This window comes from Mastigoproctus giganteus, chromosome 7 (genome assembly GCF_048544385.1).
Source record: "Mastigoproctus giganteus isolate SK-2022 chromosome 7, ASM4854438v1, whole genome shotgun sequence".
Taxonomy (NCBI): domain Eukaryota; kingdom Metazoa; phylum Arthropoda; class Arachnida; order Uropygi; family Thelyphonidae; genus Mastigoproctus; species Mastigoproctus giganteus.
Window position 1 is genome coordinate 153,982,925 of NC_143581.1, and position 13,229 is coordinate 153,996,153.

Here is a 13,229-nt window from a genome sequence, read left to right on the forward strand (position 1 = left end):
GATAGCGTAAGATATAACGTAAAACTAGATAGCATAATACGTAGCACTGTATTAGGAATCTGTCAGCTTAGTATAGTATTATCAATTAATCAATAAAATTTATTAATCTTATTAAATTTCATTGTTAATTAAATTGTATTTAAACGGAAATCATGACTCAGACTAGAGCTGTGAAAAAACGTGCACAGATTAACGGGATTGCTGAGGCTTGTGGGAGAAATGAAGCAGGTGATTCTCCAATGCATCACAGTCTCAAGAAATGTGCAAAATGTGAAATGTTTGCGTACCTTCCTGGAACAGGACATGATCTAGTCAAGGAGAATGTCTTTGTGTGTGCTAAGTGCCTAGAGTGTCAAGAAATTAGGCACCAACTCAGCGTTCAGATGGGAGTCTGAGAGTTTGGGGTGTAGGGCAAATGCCCTCAGTGAAATTAATATGAGGAGCCCATAAAGCTCTCAACTGCCCAACTCAATGTGAGAGCTCACTCCTGTGCATCAGGCAACACAGCATCAAACTCCAAGTGAGAATGCGCTGGTCCCACAGGAACTAGTTATTGTTGTTGACTCCATTGTCAAGGAGACAGGGAATATATTATGGATGGGTGAAATGGGAGGATTTGGCTGATACTGCATAAGCTTGCTTTCTTGCATCGAATGTCTCAACTAGTGCTAAAATGCTAAATGATCTTGAACATTGAATTGTGTAATAAAGCAGTCTTATTAACAGTAGTACTGAATAGCCATTCCATTTGAAAGTATTTTTTTAGGTTACAATAACTTAAACTGTATCGTTAACAAATCATTAACTGTATTGTTAACTGTATCATTGACAAATATATTTCAGAGTAACTTGATAATACAATATATTAATATCTAATGATGAAAAGGATGATCATAAACTATCTTTACAACCATGAATGATTGAGATTTATAGTACGTAAAATAGAGGAATTTTTTTTTTTTTTTTTTTAATTTCTTTTCAGGCAAATGGCAGTTGCATCACTCTCCACATTGACATAACTGCATTACTCCTTGAATAATAGTTAGCAAGTCTACTTCCTGAATGCATTAGATATTACACAAACACTTGTAGTTGTAGACACTGCATTTGATAAAATGTGACAATAAACACTAATGCAAATTTGTAGAAGATATGATACCTGTAGATAACAATGAAAGATTTTTTGAATGGTTATTTCTCAAATGAATAATGTTTCATGTTTGTGGAACACGAACAAACACTGCACTTGCATTTCTTGGCACCTGGAAAACCTCTTCCCACTTCAGAAATTCAATGCAACAGTCTCAAACAAAGCATTTGGTATGGCTTAATGAACAACCACCTTAATATTTTGGAATGGCTTATATAAGTAGCAGACATTCAACTCCATGTTATCTTTCAATGGGCTGGAGCACTATGATCTGGTTAATTTATATTCTGGAACAATTTCCAGAATATACAAATCCACAATCTTCTATATTTTTTGTTTTTGTGGTATCATGTTAAAGATACAGCTAGTTTATAAAATGAAAATCTGTGAGATTTGTAAGGTCATAAAGAGGATAACTGATGCCACTGTCAATGACACAGATTAGAGGTAATAAACAGAACTCATATAGAAGTGTACAAATGCAAAGAGCACAAAAAAAAAAAAAAAAAAAATTTATTTTATTTGTAAGGATAATTCATGGATACCCTGTATTTTAAGGAAGCCTAAACTCATAAAAACACAAACAGGAATCTCTTATTGATGACCGACTAACACTTACACTTATAAATTTAGAGTAATAAAGAAGAATCCATATTGAAAAGTACACAGATATCACTCACTTGACCAAACTGAATTAAAAGCTGTAGTTCTTAATTCACTTTTGCTTTAAAAAAAAAAAAAAATATTAGAGGACACTGCTGATAAACATTACTTTTATGTGTATAAAATCCATTTGACTTACTGTATTTTACTGCCAAAATAATTAGAAAACTTTAACAGCCAATTAACTGACCTCATCTAAAGTTGCTTTCTTGACATTATTTGCATTTTCTACTTGTTCTTTAGAGTTACTTGAAGACAGTAAATTCCAAGTATCTTGAAGAGAACTAGGAAAATAAATAAAATTTAAAACACGAAGCTAATTCGGTTTAAACTTTTACCGCAGGTCAAATAAAGAATCATACCAGTCTACAGAAAAGTCTTTTCTCTAAATCAATGTTTTACAAAGAAGAAAGAATGTGTATACAATTTAAAAAATGCTAACTTCATATGATTATAAAGCACTATTTGCATTTAAGCAATTACATTTCAAAAACAATATTTTATTATATTATAAAAATGCCACTTTCATAAGAATGATGGCATTATCTAGAACAAATATTGCACTTGATAACAATAAAGAGTATGGATGAAATTCACAATTAACATAACTGCAATCTACGCAGATTATTAATAACATAGTTAAAAATTTAATACCATGATAAAAAAAAATTGAGCCTTATCCTAATATAAATGTAACAGCAGCCCTTGACAATATTTTTAAGATATGCAGTACATTTAAATAATCTTTAAAAATCAAATCAAAATATTGATAACCATAATACAAAGGGTACATTTTCTATTATATTTTTAAGGGATGAATCACATTGGTTCACTGGATATGAATGAAAAAGGTCGATGATCCTGTTCAGGTTGCTGACAAAATGAATTGGTATTTTGCATCTACATTTACACATGAGAAACTTTTTAGGGATGCGTATGCCAAACGACCTCCGTAGCCAAGTGGTCAGGAGCGGGAGTGCAGTAGCACACGCTCTTTGAGTAGACCGGGGTTCAAGTCCCTGACTGCTGAATACGGTCGATCTGCCAACCCGCACTGGACCAGCGTGGCAGATTATGGTCCATTTCCCTCAGCATGAATTGTTGAGGAGGTTTCCATCCTGCAGTGGGTGGATAATGGCTGCATTTTATGCCAAATTATACAGATCTAAATTATTTTGTGATAACTAAGAAATATGGAAGAGAAATTGCTGAAGCTACACATAAATAACGTAGCTGGAGCAGATGAAATTCAGCCAATTATATTGAGAGAGGTAGCAAAGGAGGTCAGCAATCTTCAGTCATAATTATGAGAACATCCTTGGATTCAGGTGAGGTCCTTATGGGCTGGAGATGTGTGAATGTATCCCCAATTGACAAAAGGGATCAAAGGGTTAGGTATGTAATCACGGATCTGTAAAACTGACTTCTGCTCCAGGAAAAATAATGGGTCACTGGTTAAAGAAGTAATGCAAGACCTTGTAGCCAAGAATGCAGTTATACAGATGTCACAGAATGCATTCCTTAAGGGGTGATCTTGTCTAACCAAATCTTATTGAATATTATGGGGCAGTAACAAAGTAAATGCAAAAAATAATTTTGACATCATATCTTTGATTACAGAGCAGCTTTCGACACTTCCAATGGCAGCATTGGGACAAATTACTGCTATGGATAAAAAGATGGTCAAATGGAAATGACAAACAGTGGTTATCAATAGGCACTGCGCTTCCTGGAACTATTGTTATTAGTGGAGTCCCACAGGGTTCAGTGGGTGTCCATTATTGTTTTTTACATTTATTAATTATATTGATGAAGACATATCAGGCTTAATGTCTAAATATGCAGATGATACAAAAGGTTGGCAGGGGGGATTAGTAACAGTAATCAAGGTGTGTTACTGCAACAAGAGCTAGAAAAATTAGGCAGATGGGCCTCAGCCCTCTGCCTAATTTTTCTAGATCGTGATAATTGAGAAGTGGCAACTGAAGTTTAAAGTTTACAAATATGGGTAGCAAGAAAGCATACCAACTCTGCAGCACAACTCTGTGGTAGAGGAGAACAAAAAAGATCTGGGGATAATTTTGCAGACAGACAAAGTTTTCAGAGTAGTGCAGATAGGCTGATTAATGATATACAGGAATTTTGCCAGCAGGGATAAGGAAGTGATTAACCCATTGTGTAAGACAATGGTTAGGCCACATTTTGAGTACTGCATACAGGTCTGGAAGCCTCATTTTAGGAAGGATGTTGATCTGTTGGAACAGGTGCACAGAAGTGCAAATAAAGATTAGTGTGGGGTGGGGAACAAAATGTTACTTCTATGAGGACAGGCTTCAGTTTTTCAAGCTCTGAGATCTGAATAAGCGTTGTGATTTTGACTGATTTGAGTAAGCTAAATACTGATGGCATTCTTCCTCTTGATCAGATAACACATGAGAGGATTATAAATTTAAATTGAGGGAAGATGGTTGCACGTTAGATGTGTGGAAATTTGCTTTCAGTAATGGACAGGTTAATTGTTGGAACTAACATCTGCTGCTGTGGAGCTGGACAGTTTGAATAAATTTCAGGAGGAACTAGACAAATAATTAAAATTATTACAGAATGAGGTCTATAAGAATAAAATAAGGGGGGGAGGGGATTGCCTTTTTTTTTTTTTTTGTATAAATCATGATTACCATTTGCTAATGCAAACCTGAAATACATTTAACTTGTTCAACCTATTCTTATAGATATTTGGGAAAAATCTTCAGGTAAAAATGTGATAGCTACTGCCATGATCAATAAAAACAGTGGGAAAAAAAAAAAAAAAAAAAATCAGAGAAAATGCTACTCCAAATGCCAATAAATTATCACCTAGTCAAAGTGTGATTTCAGAAATGTAAAAATTAAATTATGGATAGCAGAACAAAACCAAGAAAGGCATTCATTACAGAAGTGATGACAGGAAGTCCGTTCCGTATAAATCTTTACAATCTAAATATGTGTAGAACTAACAACTGATACTTTTGATGAAAACCACAGATGATTATTTAACATATTCCCTAAACACCACTGATAAAATAATAATGTCCGAAGCTGCTGCAGCATACATTAGCAAATTATAACCAAGATTACTCATGTAACATTAGAAGGGAGACCCCTCCAAGGATAGCATTAGCAGAGGCATATGATGCAAGAAAACAAACTTATATAGCATCACCCAAAAAAAAAAAAAAAAACCCTCCCCATTTCACCAATCCATCACTCCAAAAGTTTGTCTAGTTCAGTCTCAAATTTATTTAAGTTGTCAACTTCCACGACAGATGGAAGTTTCTTCCAGCAATCAACCACCCGCTAGCTAAAGGCAAATTTCTGCACATCTATTCTACAACTGCCTTTCCTAAATTTGAATTTATGCCTCTTAGGTTTGTAATCTGAGCAAGAGGAAGAATCCCATCAGCATTCAAACCATTCAAGACCTTATACACCTCAATCAGATCACCTAGGCAAGTGCCTAGTCTACAGATGCTGCCATTTGCAGAAATTAAGTATTTTTTGGTAAGATGATCCCCCCTTGTTCCCCTCACCAATCTTGCTGCCCTTCTCTGTACTTGTTCAAGCAACTCCACATCCTTCTTAAAATGAGGCCTTCAGACCTGTACACAGTATTCAAGGCACAGCCTGATCATTGCCTTATACAAAGGGATAATCACCTCCTTTTCCCTACTAGCAAAATTCCTGTATATCATTAACAACATCCCATGACCTGCTCTGGCAGCCTATCTGCACTGCTCAGAAAACCATATCTGACTGCACAATTACCCCTAGGTCTTTTTCATTCTCTACCACCCTGAGTGTAGTACCACACAGTTGGTATGTTTCTCTGAGGTTACTTCTACTCATATGCAGTACTTTGAATTTGTTAATGTTAAACTTCAGTTGACACTTCTCAGTCCATCTGCCCAATTTTTGTAGATCCTCTTGTAGTAGCATACTGTCATTAGCAACCCTGCCAACCTTTTATCATCTACAAACTTTGACATTAAGCCTGATATACCTTCATCAATATCATTGATAAATATACAAAACAACAATGGGCCCAACACCGAACCCTGGGGGCATTCCACTAATAGCATTAACATTAGTAGAGGCATTTGATGTGCAAGAAAGCAAGCTTATGCAGCATCAGCCAAAAAAAAAAAAAAAAAAACACCCACTTCCACTTCACCCCTCTGTTCGTTCAAAATACCTGTCCAGCTGAGCCTTAAACTTATTTAGGCTATCAACCTCCACTACAAGGGATGGAAGTCTGTTCAACCACCCGCTGGCTAAAGGCAAATTTCCACACGTCTATCCTACATCTGTCTTTCCTCAATTTGAATTTATGCCCTCTCAGGTGATTATTCTGAGCTAGAGGAAGAATCCCATCAGCATTGAGCATGCTCAAACCATTCAAGGCTTTATACACCTCTATCAGATCACCTCGCTGGTGCCTAGTCTCCAGACACTGTAATTTACAAAACTTAAGCCTTTCTTCGTAAGAGCACCCCTTTGTTCCATTCACTAATCTTGTTGCCCTTCTCTGTACTCGTTCCAGCAGCTCTACATCCTTCTTGAAATGAGGCCTCCAGACCTGTATACAGTACTCGAGGTGTGGCCTGACCATTGCCTTATACAAGGGAATAATCACCTCCTTATCCCTGCTGGAAAAATTCCTGTATATCATTGACAATACTCCATGAGCTACTCTTGCAGCCCGTCTGCACTGCTCAGAGAACTTCATATCTGCCTGCACAACTATCCCCAAGTTCCTTTCATTCTCTACCACTGTCAGTGTAGTACCACAGAGTTGATACGTTGCTCTGGGATTGCTGTTTCCCATGTGTAGTACTTTACATTTGTCAATGTTAAACTTCATTTGCCACCTCTCAGCCCATCTGCTCAACCTAATAACGTTAGTCCATGAAGAATAGTGTCCATTGATTACCACATTGATCTGGAAAGGATGATATTTGATGACAAAAAAATGGCCTAAACCTTCATAGCTGAAAAGTTCCTTAGTCCTAAATTTACTTGGGTATTAAAAACATCTTTGTAAATAAGCCTATGCTTAATATATTACCCAAACAGGTGAATATAAAATGACCATTCTAAATGATTTCATACCCATATAGCAAAAATTAAAATATCAGTTTACCTTGTGCTTGTTTTACAATGTTCTAATATTATCTCACTCTGACCAGTAGTACTGCTAGTAGGATATTCTTTTATATGACAATGAAATTTCTTAACCAATTCATTCTTCTCTTTTAATTCTTGTTTCAGACGTTCAACCTACAAAATTAATTATATGTTGTACCATTGCTGCAGAATAGTTTTTGTATGTAGTGGAATAATCTCAATTCATCTAGAAAGGACAATATTTTATGACAAAACAAGGCCAATGGAAATGTTACAATTTGATGTAATACCTATTTTCTTGAAGGATCCAACTGCCCAATAATAGCCATACGAGGTGCTATCCAAATGTTTCCGAAATTTGAATGTTGCGGGGGAACTACATCTAGTACAGACTTGTGGCGGTAGATAGCACTGCTTTCATCCTTTGTGAATCAGTGTGCCACGTGGCATCAAGCTGGATAGAATCATTGAATATTTATGAACAGTCCTTTGGCGGTGTGTTTTGCATAGTTTGCATTTGTTGCGATGGCTGATGTGAGAGAGCAATGTGCTTGCATTAAGTTTTGTTTCCTTCTTAATGATACAGCAGCAGACACCCATAAGAAGTTGAAACAAGATTTTGGTGACAATGTTTTAGGCCAGACGCAGACCTACTACTGGTTTAACCATTTTAAAAATGGTCAAATGTCAGTTTATGACAACGATCACTCTGGGCGTCCATCAACAAGCACTACCCCGGAAAATGTCGCAAAAATTCAGGCAGCGATCCATGAAGACCACAGGCTGACTATCCACGACATTTGTGACATTGTAGGACTTTCGTACGGCACGTGTCAGTGGATTTTGTTAGATGAGTTGAACATGAGAAGGATTGCGGCCAAGTTTGTGCCACGGTTACTGAGTGATCAATACTTCCTTTCTATGGTCAACACAGGTGACAAGAATTGGATATATGGATATAACCCAGAAACCAAACAACAATCATCCCAGTGGAAGAACCCATTTTTACCCCAACCAAAGAGAGAGCCTGACAAGTGAGGAACAATGTGAAGTCCATGCTGATCTGCACTGATGGGATTATCCATAAGAAATTCGTCTCTCCTGGCCAGACCATCAACGCAAAGTTCTACTGTGACATCCTGAGGCAGTTAAGGGAAGCCATCAGGAGGAAACATCCAGAGAAGTGGCACACAAAAAACTGGGCCCTTTATTATGACAATGCACTGGCCCACACATCTCTCGCTGTGGCACAGTTTTTGGCATCCAACAACATGGCAATCGTTCCCCACCCCACTTATTCACCCGACTTAGTCCCCTGCAACTTGTTCCTCTTCCCAAGAATGAAAATCAAGCTGAAGGGTGAAGATTTGACAGCATAGAGTATATCCAAACCGGATCGCAGGCAGTGCTGAACACTATGACAAAGGACTTTCAGGACGCATTCAAATCATGGGAGAGGTGCTGGGATTGGTGTTTACGCTCTCAAGAGGACTACTTCTAAAGTAATGGTGGCGAATAAGACCCAGGTTCAGTCTAATTTATTTTATAAATACATTTCAGGAACTTTTGGATAGCATCACATATAAAAAATTCTGTGAGATACAATCAATTATTTCCTTTCACAAACTAACTTTTATTTTAATTTAACACAAAAACATAAAATTTTCTTAGTACTGATTGTAGTTTTGTAATGCAAGCTAAACAAAAATTATAAATGAGCTCCATATTGCTCTTTTTTTTTTTTTTTTTTTTTTTTTGCAAAAAACTCTGAGATCAAGTACAAGATACGTAAAAATTTTGTCCATCATGGACACATTGGGAAAATTAGGATAAAATAAATCTTTAATATGTAACCAAATATACATATAGGCCATGTATAACAAATTAGAAAAAGCACTGTATATTAGAAAAAAAATAATAATAATAAATAAGTTAAAATTTAAGCCCTTATCCAAACTCTTACCAATAATGGCAAAAATGAAAAATTTAATATCATGACTATTTTAAATTCAATAAACTTTTTTCTGCAAAATAAATATAGGAAACATAATTCATCTCTAATAATTTAATGGATGAAATTATCTATTATAACAAACTATAAAAATGAATGGAATACAGTAAACCTTACTTTAACAAACTACAGGCAGGTCGGACCTGTTCACTAAATTTGATTGTCTATTAAACTGGAAAGAAATACATATAATCATCAAAACTGTAAGAATGTTATGAAAAAATACTGTTTGAAGCTTGAAATTTTGCCATCATGTAGTGGCAGGGGGAATTGACTAAAACTTAGGGTATGTAGAGCTCAAGTAACCTTGCTGGTGGTTCAGATTATTCCCTTATGAGGATACTCCTTTCTATTACAAGGGTACTCGATCTCCTTGGCACTCTGCTTGATTGTGGAAATATTTTAACTGATGGTAATACTATCAGAGACTGAAGTTACGTTACCACACTATATCCAAAAAAGAAGCCTGGTTAACTGAATGCTGTCATTTCTCAGGTCTGTTAAATTGCGATCTATTAAAGTGAGAATTCACCATAGAAGGAAATTTCTGCACTTTTTATTCTTAAATTACAAATTTCAATTACTGTTTAAATAAGTAGTAACACACTCATCTAAATGCATTATTGTTAATTCACAAAGCAATGTAATGGGACAAGCTATTAAAAAACAGTGAAGTTGGCTCCAATTGACAAAACTTGAAGACATCAACTTTCCCTTTCCAGGACAGAATAGAGACGAACAGATAGAAAAGTTAACTAGAATACAACAATAGTTATCGGTGTTGAAATTAACTTGTGGATACATTTTGGTAAAAATTTATATAGAACTAAAGCAACATGGCTTGCAAAAAAAAAAAAAAAAATTTTAATTTTTTAATTTTAAAAAAGTACTTTTAGCATAACTTTACGTTCTCCCATTTGATGCCAAATTCACCACATCAAGAAAGTTGCCCTGTGCTGAACTGATTTTCAAATAAATTACATTTGCAAACAAAGACATGTTACTGTTTATTTTAAAAAAATAATAATAAAATACTACTTTGACAGTACTGCAATCTAATCAGATGAGCACCAGGCAGCACAAAATGACAACAATGTGGGAAAGGATAAGGGACAGAATACAATTCACTAAAAATAAAGAAAGATTTCATCTTTTGATTTCCTATATTCAGGAACCACCAAGCATCAAAAAAACAAAGAATATCGCATTTAAATTCCTCTAAATTTATCATACACCTGGATTGAAAAGGTGTGGCACTATGCTATGCAAAAGACATACATACAAAGTACTTACCCAGTCTCATAGCCAATTTCTGATTACTTTTTCCATTACAAGGGTACTGGCTAGGAATATCCACCAGTGAAATTCTTCTAAGGCTTTTCGTATATATGTGGTTTTCAAAACCAACCCAGCCCAAGAAAAGTTTAGAGGTATCAAAATGCTATGTCTTGTTTCTGATGAGATTGGAGACTGGACGATGAAATCCTTCTTTACCCCAGGGGCTCACACCTGGTTTTCGGTTTTTTTAGGAGCATTAGCAACTAAAGCCATATTGCTCCAAGATATGCAGTGGTCATTCCCTGACCTTTCCGCATCCTCCGTATTTGGTGGTGACGGGCTCAAACCCTGGTCTAATCAAGAAGCGTGTGCTATGCACTGATGCTCCTTCCCACCTGGCTACGGAGGCACCCTCTCACATCTGGTGAGTATGGGTTTGGCACAGCCAGGGTCCTGATCTGGATATCATTCTTCTCTTTTTTTTGGTGATTCCCTTCTGCTTCTCTCTTTCTCTCTCAGGATAACTCAATTTTTTTTTGGCTGGTGCAGCATAAGCCTCAGGCTTCCTTGCACCATACGGCTAATAATAATAATAATTTTTTTAATTGAAGAATCCAGATCAAACTTTCAAAAGCATCAGATACAAAGAGACAAGTTTGGCTCAGCTAGCTTTGGTAAATGCTTTAAAATTATCTCAATGCAATGTAGAGTTAACTCAGGAAATTTGTAATTTGTTAATTTTTGCCATTCACTTATATATTTCAAATGCAAATAAAAAAAATTGAGTACTTTATTTTATAATACATCATTGTCTGTACGAGCATGCATTTGCAGGCCAATATACATGCGGATGATATGAAAAATGTGCAACTACTTGCAGAAGGACATCCTACCCCTGCTTCAAAACAGTTAACTATAATTTTAACTGAACAGAATTTTAAGAACACTGAGTCTTCGTTTGACAAGATTCAAACCTAGACCACCCCAAATGAATGACAATCAGTGAATCCACTTACTGTAATGAAGGACGTTGTTGGAATGACCCATACTAAGTTTATAACTTTTTGCATGATTGATGCCAAATCTAATATATCACTTGAATGTGAACTGGATTTCTCATCCTGCACTAATTCTTCATGTTTTTTGTCCACTCCCATTGCAGTGTCTGAGGAGATTTAAAGAACACATCTTAACATCACCTCAGCCATCACATAGGCGCCTCCGTAGCCAGGTGGGCAGGAGAGGCAGTGCGTAGCACACGCTTCTTGATTAGACCGTGATTTGAGCCCGTGACCACCAAATACGGAGGATGCGGAAAAGTCAGGGAATGACCACTGCATATCCCCAGAGCAATATGGCCTTAGTTGCTAATGCTCCTAAAAACCAAACAACAAACAACATTAGCCATCATACTGACTTACTTTGTATGATTAAAGACTTGTAATTAGCAGTCCATCCATGACAATCCAAGGTACAGTTGTACCTTGGATTGTACATGAATATTGTTAAAATTAACTTCTTTATATCTGAGATGAAGCAATGCCTCCATATTGATTCTTTGACTACCCTTTGACTTACAGGGTTATTCAAGTTTCTTTCTGTAACTTTTCTGATTCAACCAGATTTGCCAAGATCATTGGTACACCATGAATTTTCTGCAAAGAAATAACATCATACACATGGGAAACATATAAGGTTGCAGACCCTCTGAGACTTTTCTCAGAGGGTCTGCAACTCCCTCTGAGACTTTTCTGCCATATATACTTGTATGTGTGTGTGTGTGTACAATGCTTTTTTTGGGACGGTATGCAACGGTACGGCATTTGGATGCAGTGCACTTCAAAATTTGTAATATTCCCTAAATTTTTTTCACATGTTTACCTACTATTCAAATAAGCTTAAAATTATTTAACTAAATTTGCATTTTTTACTGTCTGTTGTTAAGATATTTACTATATAAAACTGTATAACCATTTTCATAATTCTTAATTACTCAGCTGTACCTCTGTTTAACGAAGTCCTTTTATAGTGAATTATTTTGAATTTCTCTTGGAAGTTACATTTGAAATAGTTTCCGTTGAGCGAAGAAAATTTTCATATAGCGAACGGATTAGGAGAGAATTAACTTGGTACGCACTGTTCGCATTTCTGGCCTTCAGGCAATTAGTGCTGCTGCACGAATTAAGAGAGCTAAAGCATTCTCAACTTAGTGGAACCTGGTAAAACATATCCGACCACCTGTCCCACATATAGAGGAGTCGCACTAGTCAAGAGTGAGCAAATCAAGATGTATTCCCAATGGGTTCTGGCCCACCTTCTACTGCAGTGGTGTCCAACCTTTTCCCATACAGGGGCCATATTCAAAAAAATTCAAAGTTACATTTACTGAATAAAACATTTAATGATAATTTTTTTGATAATTAACAAAATTTAAAATGCTGTTTTAGTTATTTTCCTCGTGGGGCGTAGGTTGGACACCACTGTGAATCAACTGTACGCGCCCTGTTCTAGAATTAGGAGAGGGTGATTTTCTTTTACCTTGAAAAATAATCATCTGTCGTTTCGTGAAAGTGCGTTATCTACATTTTTCCGCAAATTTTCCTATCTCTGTTTACATGGCTGCAGTAGCTGAATATCCAAATGACACCAACATTTTTGAGTTTCAAAAAAAAAAAAAAAAAAAAAAAATTCAAATTTAACTAGTGACAATACTGATGACGTGAGACAGAAAACAAGGACAACGAAGGTATTAATCCCTCTAAACATGATTTGTTGGCATTTGATGAAAGTGAAGTTAAAAAATTGTAAATTAGGTTACAGTTAAATGAAAGAGATGCAATTCGTGGATTTTGGGGATACCTAATTGATAAGGTTTCGGAAGAATTGAAGAATTTGATGGAGGCTATGAGTATGATACCAATTTCATCGAGTGAATGTGAACGAGGATTTTCACAAATGAATCTG

At 36.0% G+C, this 13,229-nt stretch overlaps 1 protein-coding gene across 1 annotated transcript in view; it reads right to left on the reverse strand.

The window, feature by feature from the left end:
* LOC150083269 (uncharacterized) overlaps positions 1-13,229 on the reverse strand; it is a 215,629-nt gene that overhangs the window by 104,076 nt on the left and 98,324 nt on the right. The window contains exons 8-9 of the mRNA XM_090377141.1: positions 6,993-7,129; positions 2,004-2,097 (exon numbers count right to left, since the gene is read on the reverse strand). Of these exons, the coding sequence (XP_090233267.1) occupies positions 2,004-2,097; positions 6,993-7,129 (231 nt within the window). The remainder of the gene's footprint in view (positions 1-2,003; positions 2,098-6,992; positions 7,130-13,229) is intronic.